Here is a 10,554-nt window from a genome sequence, read left to right as displayed (position 1 = left end):
ACTGGCCTCAGCCGGCACGGGACACACACAACACACATTCCCGAAACTGGAAGCTGGAGTTCCGGGGCCGTTCCGAACGGCAGCCTGACTGCTCAAAGCAGGAGCCTGCCCGCTTCCCACCCACGGCATCCAGATGCCAGTCCCGGGAATGCCAGGGCCCCCAGTCCTTGGGCCACACACAGCATCTACTATCAGTGGGGTGGAATCTGAAAGCAGCCGAATTCCATGCCGTTCTGGGAGGGCCTGCCCGAGACCCGCTACTCCAGAGAGGAGTAGCTTCGTATCCGGCACTGTTCCCCAGCGAAACCTCACATCCTGCTCCGCAACGTTTATGTAGCCTCCCTTGGCTCTGAGAGCCTGTCTGGGCAGGTTCCTACCTCAGTCTCCTGCCCGTACAATGCCACTTCCCCAACCAGGGTCATTTCAAGGGCGAGAGCACAGGAAAGGTGCCAGGAACTACAAAACCGTGCACACTGAGCAGCTCGTGGGTCACTATCAAGGGCCAATCCAAGATGCCAACGATGGTTTAATAAGGAAGACCCAGAGCATACCCAGAAACACACACAACCCCTGAAGGGTCAAGAATTGCTCAAATCTAATAAAATAAAACACTAAGAAAAAAAAAGAAACCTTTATTTACAACCATGGGAGTCCCACAGGAGTACACGAAACACACAGACTGTGCACACACACACGATGAACCTGTGAAGTCAATACCATGCCGCGCCCCCGGCCCCGCCGCACCCTCGCTGCCCCGCTGGCCCTCACGGGGACCCTATCCGCACCACCATCACGGTGACGTTGTCCGCCGAGCCCCGCTGCACTGCCTTGTTGGCCAGCCTGTTGCAGGCGGCTTCGTAGCGGGCGTCTACGGTGGGCTTCCCTTCCCGGCTCTGGATCTTCTCATCCTAGGGGGCAGGAGAGGGTCCCCTGTCACCCTCCGAGACGCCATCTCCACAAGGTGGCGCTGTTCCCCAGCCACCGTCAGAGCAAAGCAGGGAGTCCCTGCGGGGGAGCTCACCGTGGCAAACTGCCCCAGGTCCGCACCCCAAGCGCAGCTCCCACAGCTGGTCCTCGCTGGTGAGCTCTCTTACCTCCAGGCAGGACAGGATGAAGTTCACCGCTTCTTCCGGCGTGAAGACCTTGAAGAGGCCGTCACAGGCCAGCAGAATGAACCTACAGCACGGACGAGAAATATAAACGGGCCGTGGCAGCAAACTTTATAAAACAGCGTGACGATGGAGATAAGATAAATACTTGTCCAGCTACTCAAAGGCTAAGACATGAGCTTCCCCACAGTGCTGAGGCACGATGCTCGTTTGCTCATTCTCACACCCAGGTCTTGGTTTTCCTCCTCTGAGGGGGCACTCATCCAAAGGACTCACTGATCACACGGTGTGCCTGGAACCCAGCAGGCACAAGGCCGGGCAGGCTCCCTCCCGCCCCCTCCAGTTTGGTGACAGACCCTGAGCGACCTGTCCCACAAACCCACAACTACGACCCAGAGCAGGGGCGCTAGCACAGTGCACACAACAGGGGGCCCGGGGTTCAGAGAACCACAGGGGCTGGTGGAAGTGTCCCAGGCCCCCAAGGCTGATAAGAGCACAGCGGCCGCGTAGGCCAGAGGCAGGAGTGGAGACTGGGCAGAGGCCGAGCAGGGAGGGCCACGAAGAGGCTCCCTCGCACAGCACAGGGAGCAGGCCCAGCAGGGGCTCCTCACCGAGGGTGGCCCCTGGCTGTGGCTGGGCGGGGCGCCATCCCCGTGGGCAGCCGAGCACGGCCACCTCTTTCCCCACCCAGCCTGGCTCTGCTTCAATACCAGCCCCGGTTCTCCAGCAAGCACGAGCTAAAATTCAAGCTCCTCAGCGCGGGACTCAGGGCCCCTCCCAACCCAACCCCAGAGCGCCCTGCTGTCACTCCTCCATCACTCTCCAGGACGGGCATCTGCCCGGCCTTCTGTTCTTCTGTCCCACTATAAGGGCTTTGTGGGTCTTCCCTCTGCTGGAGAGCCCTTCTCCTTCCTCCAAAAGGGATGTGGCCCAAGTCTCCCAGAGCACCCCATGCTCCCCTGACACATGGTGCTGGAATCACCCACTCACATGTACGCTCGCCTACCAGACTGGGGCGCCGCCCCCCACCCCAGGTCTGTCCGTCCTGCCCCGCCAGGCCCGGGCAGTGCCCCTGACAGGGCCTCCCCCACCCACGCCAGGTTCAGGATCCAAACTACAAGTCGGGAAGAGAACGAGACCCTGTGCCTTTGCTGTGGCGTTGTTACCTGTCATTGGGGGTCAGCTGGCAGCGTCTGATGTCCGGCACCGAAGTGACCCCACAGCGCTTGTACTGCCCATCCCCGATGGAGCGTGACACCTCCAGCACACCCAAGACACGACCGTCCCTAAAATGAGGGAAACAAAAAGACTCCATCTGACAGGCCACGGGTTCACGGTACTTCCAGGCACGTCTTCCACGCAGAGCGAGGGATGGAGCCTGTGGGAGCTGCATTATTAACCAGCACTGCTGTCTCTCAGCCTCCGTACAGAGAGGTCTGCGCACTTCGTGCTGAATCGTCACTCCTCTAGATAAGGAACATCCCTGCTGTCCTCGGCGCCTCAGCCCAGCGGCACCCTGACGGAGCAGCCCACAGCCTAACCCGCTGCTGACCTGCCCACAGCCAGGCTTGACTTGACGGGACGGGACTGGGTTGGGGCCTGGCTTTGCCTCTGGTTTTCGTCCTAAAGCTCCTTCAGGTGACTTGAGCATGCAGCCAGGGTAAGAACGGCTGGCCTAGAAGATTTGTATTTACACTGAATCAGACCTGGAAAACCCCTGGAAACAACTAGTCCCAGATCCTGAAGCAGGTTTTCTTTACACGGGCTATGGATACGATTCACTTTAAACTGGATTAATTGTAGTATTCTGCACATTCAACTTCTACCCATTCTATTTCTAAATGAGGCATCCAGAATGGGGAGGTGACCTCTAAACAGGATGCATGTCATCAGAGTTCTCTGAGCAGGGGAAAGAGCCCTGGCTCGGTGCCCCCATGAACAGTTCTGGCGGGCCTACATGCTACGCGAGCTGGGGCAGCTGCAAGCTTGCAGGCCCTCAGACCCTCACGTGTGAAACCAGAGAAGCCACACAGCAAGGGACCTGAGTGCTCGGCAAAACCCAACACTGTTCGTGGAGGTTCTGTGGAGGTTTCCCAACACATGAGAGCTCTGTAGAGGTGAGGCAGATGGACATGCGTGGCAGGAAACACCTCCCTGGCCTGGGCCGCCGAGTTGGGGTCAGGATCCAGCCTGGCTACCGGCACTTCACTGCGGCCACAAAGTCACCCTCCCAGTGGGCACAGACCTGCTGGAATCTACGGACAGCCGAGCAGTCTTCTCGAGTACAATTATGAAAGGAACAGTGAGAGGGGCCAGAGGACTCAGGAGCAGAGCCAAAGCCCGAAGGGCAGGGCATCTCTCAGGAAGCAGCGCCAAGCACAAGCACCCTGAGAACCTAACGAAGGGCTCCTTCAGTGACCAAGTGACGAGGTACTGGGCGCGGACCCCCCCCCCCCAACCTGAGTCACGAAGCTGGCTTGTTTCAACAAGACTGAGTGTCAGGTCCCAAAGACCCGTTCGTGCCGCAACCCGGTAGAGAGAGCACGAACAACTCCCGAGCCGCACCACAGAAGCTGCTGCCTGCATTCTTGTTTCCCAGGCAGAGTCCCACCCAGAGCCAGCATCGTGCTCCCCGCCCTGCTGGAGGGACAGGAGAGAGCGGGAGCCCACGGAACCGTGGACCCAGGAGAAGCCAGCCATCTGTATTTCAGAGCATGACAGGACAAGCTGACCGCACTCTGACTGAGTCCTTCAGGCCCGGCTTCCAGAGGAGAGGAAATGCACACAAGCCACTTCAATGACCCACGAAAAATGAAGGCAAAAGGGCCACCAGTGACCCTGCTCGACCGCCGGCCTCCCCTCCCGGCCAGTCCGAGTGCAGCCCGAGCAGTGACCGTGCCACACGGGAAGTGGGAGGCCGAGGTAAGCCGGACGCTGGGTTCAAAGACACCACAAGTAGGTAGGGTAACAGGGATTTAGACAAGGCGGGAGAGAACCCAACCCCGGAGTCCGTCCTTCCTGCGTGGTTGTGTCTGAGACCAACCTTCACACAGGCTGGCCTCACATACGCACCCAAAACAAATACAGCAAAACGTTAACTACTGAATCTAGGTGGTTGATGTTGCAATGTTTTACTATTTTAAATTTTTTTCCGAAAAACTTTCAAACGAATGCTTTAATGATACAAGTGGAAGGGTGTGGAGGAAAACATCCAGCAGGCCAGCCCAGGCCTCCGGCGAGGGACGGACCAGAGTGTGGCCCTGCTGCTCGGAGCCCCTGGCCCTCCCTGCCCTGAGGGGCCCATCCTGAGCCACACTGTCCAGTCACGTCTCTAAGGCACCCAAACCCTGCTCTTAATTTTGTGCAGACCAGGAAACAGAAAGTAACTGCCAGCCATAGGACTGTCAATGTCAAAATCTCTCCACGGAGTTCAGACAAAAGCAGAATTTTAAAGTTCTAAGAAACTTCTGAACAAACTCAGAGTTCTGACTGCTCCCCAGAGAGCCCCCAGCACCACCGGCCAGAACCCAGCTAGCCACAGTGAATGACTGGGAAAAAGCTGCACTCCCAAGGACAAGCAACTACCATCTTACATGGATGCCTTACTGCTCCCTCATCCCAGCAGAACATAATAACCTAACGGTCAAGCTGTAAAATGAACCAGAAGACACTCTGGCCAAACTCCTAGCACATCCTTGAAGTAGAATTCTCGGGCGGTACAGAAAAGACGTTAGCCCCCACCAGCTACCTCAGGGACTCGGCAGATCTAAACCAGGGCAGGCATGCGGTCGTCAGAGACATCCGGAGAGGTGAACCGGGGCCGCAGACAGAGCCAGCCAGGCAGGGCCCTCCGTGCCAAGAAGCCCAGAGATGCTCAGCACACGCTACAAAGACCTACTGTCTTCACCACTTCAGGTTTTCTCTCTGGAGAATTTGCCTAAAACTGTAGCTTATTCGGAGTAGTATTTAAGCAAGTTCCTAGGCAGAGAGAAAATGTTGCAGATGGAGAACTTGAATCTGAGGCAGGCTTCCTCTTCTGCAAATACAAGGAGCCATGTTTCCAGTACCTCTTTTGCTCCCACTTGGACATAATGTGAAATCCTACAACATCCATTCACCTGCTTCTCCAGGTTAGACCTCGGACAGTCTCATCTCGCTGCAGACTGCATCACAGGGAAGGTTCTACCCGGCCACTCCCACAGGGGACAGCCCACCTCCCCGGAGCGCCCGCCAGTCCCCGTCACCTGACGTTTCCTCCAGCCTTCTGTATTCTCATTCGCTCTTCGTACTGTGTGGGATTATGCTCCTTGCTGAGGCTTAAGGCTGCGTGCTTTTGACTCTCCTCATTAAAACGACACAGGATTGCCTGGGAACATGGAGATTACAACAGTCAGGAAACTCAAAGTCACCAGCTGAAGACAAAGCTTAACCATGGACTTTCAGATCCACCTCCTGCTGACAAACATGAGTTTAGAGACTCAAGCAGCAGAGGAGCATCCTGGCAGCCAGGGAGAGAAGCCCTGCTCTGTGTCTCCAGTCTGGAGCTCGCCACCTCTGGCTGAGCACCATACACTGCCCCCTGCCCCCGTGGGCTGCTGTTTTCTCGCCTGTGACATAGAAGGGAGGCCCCTGCCGAGGGTCAAAACCCCTCCAAGTGGCACTATCCCATGAGTCTACAGGAGGCAGACATGGGAGCAGAGGGCGCTGACCACATGGGCCTGTGTGCGCCCCACCGCCATGTCTGCTGCATGGGAACTTCTGGGAAAGCCTCGGACTTCCAGAGGAGGAAGCCGAGGCCTGGAGAATGGGTCTCGTGCCTACAGTCACGGAGCAGAGCCAGGAGCAGAGCCAGCAGAGCAACGTGGATCTGACTCCAAAGGCTTTGTTTTTTTTGGCTGATTTTTACATGTTTTTTTTTTTTTAAGTATTCTTTTTTTTTTTTTTTAAGATTTTATTTATTTATTTGAGAGGGAGAGAATGAGAGATAGCATGAGAGGGAAGAGGGTCAGAGGGAGAAGCAGACTCCCTGCTGAGCAGGGAGCCCGATGCGGGACTCGATCCCAGGACTCCAGGATCATGACGTGAGCCGAAGGCAGTCGCTTAACCAACTGAGCCACCCAGGCGCCCCAACTGATTTTTACATGTTATTTGTTACGTTATTTAGCCTAAACACATGTGCACCTGGGACCATCTACTAGAAAATCACCAGAATATAAGACCCACTCTCGCAGGGACTGCCTGTGATGTTCACTGCTGCACCCCCAGGGCCGGGCATTTATTTGGAAGTCACTCTGTGATGGGGGTGGAAGCAGGTCAGCAGACGCCGCCTGAGCGTGGGAAGGGTCACTTCGGCACTGTGACTGCTGACAGAGTGCAAGACTCGCTGCAAGAGGTGATGGAAATGACCGTCAGGTTCTCAAGGGGGGCGGGGGTGGGACCTGACTGTGGGGTGCCGCCCTCCAGCTTGAAGTCACTCCCCACAACTGGGGCTGGGATACGGGTGTCACCATGGGACATGTCACGGTGGGAAACTGGGTTTTCTTCCCTTGGCCATGTGGCCTGGGCTCTGGAAAAATGGCACATCACCTAGCACTTCTCCAACTACTTTTGACTTTTTCTGAAATCACAATGATTTTGGGAGGCAAGGGTTACTGTCTGAGGTCAGAGAAATGCAGCTGGGAAATACTTAAGCGCCTTGCACACCGATGACCCACAGCACCATCAAGACAGGCGTGCACACACACTGCACAGGGCGTAAGTGTGCCAGAACACAAACTGCCTCGAGCGTGGCTGCCGGTCCCCCACCCGGATTGTAGACTCTGCAGAGGCCCCGGCAGCAGCCCCACAAGACAGACTTCACCCCCGCCGGCACATCCAACCTGCTGCACACTCGCAGGCCACCCAACTAGCCACACACCCGACTATCCCCGAGGTTGGCGATGTAGAGAATGTTGTCCACAGCCAGAACACACGTCGCGGTGGAGCCATCCTTCCAGGCAGGCTTCCTGCAGGGAGACACGTCAGAAGTCCGGTCACCACCACCATGCCAGCAACTTCGAGATGCACTCCAGAGCTGACTGGTCAGTCAACGTGGAAAGTTTCTCAACAACTTTCTTTTTTACTGTTTCAGATTCAGTTACAGTTATGAGAGCTTACTCAGTGCTAGGTACTTTTCAGACAGTGAGCACTAACACTCAGCTAAAAGAAGACCTGAAATGTGTTTAAGGAAAACCACACACAAACACATACCCACCATTCACACATCTTTATGTGGTCACACTTACTGGCTTGAAGCCTGTTTAAGAAACTCTTCATCAGTATGCTTGAAAGTGTCCAAAAGGCATCTCTTCACGGTTTTCTCTACACTGATTACATCTCCTATTACAGAAAGAACAAACAACAAACTCTTAAGAAGAGGAAATTCGCCTCTTGCTGCCATTTTGTTTTTGTACTGTGACCAAGAACATCTCTACTTCCTCGCCTGCAAGGCAGGCTCATTTGAGTTTGGTCTACAGTCTCCCAAATACACACTCCTACACAAACATTCCACACAAGGTGCCATCACGCAGACGTGAAGTCCTAGGCCAGCACCCTACTTGGCCACCACCTGCTCACCCCAGAGCCCATTCTCCTCGGCCCCACCTTCAGAGAGCCACTAAGGATTCTTTCTAACGTGGCTTATCTTCCTGATTTACACACACAACAAACACCAAGATGGACACAAACCAATTTAGTTCTCAGTCCCACCTTTAGGAAATTTCCTGATTAAGTTCTGATGCAAATTCTGTGCAGCAAACTTTGAGGCTCGAATTCCTCCGTGACCATCAAAAACAGCGAAATATGAAACCCGGGCACTGGAAGAATGAACTGATGGTTAATGAGATTTTCACAAAGACTGCGCCTCTCCACTAAGGCCTCTAAATCTTTTTTTTTTTTAATTTTATTTACGAGAGAGAGTGCATGTGCGTACATGGGTGGGGGAGGGGGAGAGGCAGAGGCAGAAGCAGGCCCCTGCTAAGCAGGGAGCCCGACATGGGGCTTGATCCCAGAACCTCAATATCATGACCTGAGCCAAAGGCGTCTAGACGATTAACTGACTGAGCCACGCAGGCGTCCCCAGGCCTCTAAATCTTATCTCAAACAGTGAGCATTCACAAGACAGAGGATGTCCCCTGGAAAGACACCACATTGTCACAAATGAGAAAAAAGGACACAGCATTAACTGAGACAAATGTTGAAGTAACTTTGATGGTATTTTCATTTTTATTTTTTTTTAAAGTTCACTGATTTAAGTAATCTCTACACCACCCATCATGGGGCTCAAACTCACGACCCTGAAATCAAGAGTTGCACACTCTACCGACTGAGCCAGCCAGGCGCCCCAAATTTTTAACTTTTAATTTAAAAATGCCATGAAAATAGGGGTGCCTGGCTGGCTCAGTCAGAAGAGTGTGCAACTCTTTGATCTCAGGGTTGTGGGTTTGAGGCCCCCAATGGGTATAGAGATTACTTAAAAATAATGAAAAAAAGTTGAAGACTCACATTTTTTTCAAAAATCAAGATTAACTGATCTTTCACTGAAGACTAGAACTTTTTTCTATTTAAATCGGATTTAGTTTTATAAGCTAACACACTGGTAAAACGGTTACTGGTCCAAGACAATGAGAAACACCTGAGAGAGCAGAGGGCGACCCCAAAGCCGCTGCCCAGACTGGTCCGACAGCGGATTCTCAAGGCGCATCTCGTCACACTCCTACCCCTATTCCCCTTCCAAATTTTGCCAGAAAATGTGACACAGAACAAATGTCATTAATGATTCGAACTGTTTTGAGACGGAAGAATGAAAACGCCTATGAGAAATGATATTTTCTGTGCAGAGCTGCTTTTTCAAACATGTTTTGAGTTCCTTTTCAACGGAGACATCCTGAGCCACGAAAACGGAACTTCATCTGGTTCCTAACCCTGAACCGTTCTCATATGCGTGGGAGCGGCTCAGTACGGCTTAGTGATCCCGGTGAGGCCCACGGCCCCGGGGCTCTCCGGAAGTCCCTCTCCTGGCTTCAGAAGGAACCCCAAAGCACACCCAGGTGAGCAAGGGCAGCCTGACAACGGTGAGCACGCGCATCTGTACAGTCACCTCCGCAGAGGACCAGGTTCCCGGCAGCCACCTTTCTTCCTCAACTGGACAAAAGCCTCTAGCACCAACGGCTCCAGCACACTGCATGTTAATGGCCAACTGGTGTCCATTACTGAATGTAACCTATACATTATGTGATTATGGAAACCCGGTGATATGCAGACTATGTAATTATGCAGTAGACACATTATCGTATGTGTAAACGTAATGCATGTTCACTTACCTTAGTAGGACATACCTTGATGTCCTACCTTCTGGTGGTTTTCCTCCATGCCTAAAGCTTATCCAAAGGCTTCATTTTAGTTTGTGCAGTTGCAGGAAAATTTTCCATTTTTCTTCTCCTTGAGGCCATTTCTGCTTTTTCTTCTCTTTTTAGGCCCTATTACACTAGCTCTCCTTGATTCCCACATGCGGCTGTAATTAGCAGCTTCCCACTCTACCTACTGGCTCACAGAATAAGATTATTCTCTGCTGGAAGCTCTTCAGATATTGATGAAGAATACCACACCCAAAGACCCACAATGTGGAGACTCCTTTCCTGTTTAACAGGTTTCTCAGCTTCAGCAGGAAGGACATTTGGGGCTGGACAATTCTCTGCTGCAGGGCTGTCCTGTGCTCTGTAGGATGTTTAGCAGCATCCCAAGCCCCCCCAACCACCAGATGCCAGCTGCACACCCCTCCACGTGACACCAAAAAATGTCAGGGAGGGGCAGTAGTGTGCAAAATCAACCCCAGCTAAGAACCACAGACCCCGAACCAAGGAGTCCCATCGATAAGCCATTCTTTCTAGTAAATACAAACTGAACACGGTCCAACCACCCAGTCAGAACGGAGACTTCTGTGCCAACCAGGCTTGTCGGAGCATGAACACTCACATGAGGGATGACGGGGGCCTACACTCCTCCGTGATGTCATTCAGGATGACGTGGGCATCCTGCATCTCCTCCCGCTCGCCCTTCCGCTCGGCCACATAGCCTTTCAAACCGAAGATCACTGAGGAGGCTAAGGAAAAGAGAACAAAAAGCCAATACAAAACTGTGCTCTTCCCTCCAGAAGCCCTAGTCCCAGAGCAAATGAGAGGGAACTCTGGCTGTTTTGCTCAGTAATGTCCTCATTGTGCACATAAAGAAGCTGTACCCTCAAGCCATCTATCTCCCCAGCTTCAGAGCTGGAACTAAACTCAGACCACTGCTGGACGAAGACAGTGTCTCAAAGGCTGAACAGCAAAGAGGAGGCAACAGACGGCGGTATGTTCATAACTGACAGCTCCGGCTAAGGCGTTAGGTCGAGTACCAGAGCAAGGGACGT

General features: G+C 53.4%; 1 protein-coding gene across 1 annotated transcript in view; it reads right to left on the bottom strand.

The window, feature by feature from the left end:
• Nucleotides 1–615: 615 nt before the first annotated feature.
• ILKAP (ILK associated serine/threonine phosphatase) overlaps nt 616–10,554 on the bottom strand; it is a 31,123-nt gene continuing 21,184 nt past the window's right edge. The window contains exons 6-13 of the mRNA XM_073903851.1: nt 10,122–10,248; nt 7,857–7,963; nt 7,394–7,487; nt 7,027–7,114; nt 5,354–5,475; nt 2,276–2,395; nt 1,095–1,176; nt 616–908 (exon numbers count right to left, since the gene is read on the bottom strand). Of these exons, the coding sequence (XP_073759952.1) occupies nt 765–908; nt 1,095–1,176; nt 2,276–2,395; nt 5,354–5,475; nt 7,027–7,114; nt 7,394–7,487; nt 7,857–7,963; nt 10,122–10,248 (884 nt within the window). The 3' untranslated portion in view covers nt 616–764. The remainder of the gene's footprint in view (nt 909–1,094; nt 1,177–2,275; nt 2,396–5,353; nt 5,476–7,026; nt 7,115–7,393; nt 7,488–7,856; nt 7,964–10,121; nt 10,249–10,554) is intronic.

Source organism: Callorhinus ursinus, unplaced genomic scaffold, assembly GCF_003265705.2.
Source record: "Callorhinus ursinus isolate GAN/ISIS: 27379988/994484 unplaced genomic scaffold, GSC_fseal_2.0 scaffold2, whole genome shotgun sequence".
NCBI classification, from domain to species: Eukaryota; Metazoa; Chordata; class Mammalia; order Carnivora; family Otariidae; genus Callorhinus; species Callorhinus ursinus.
This window is presented reverse-complemented; position numbering and strand designations above follow the sequence as displayed.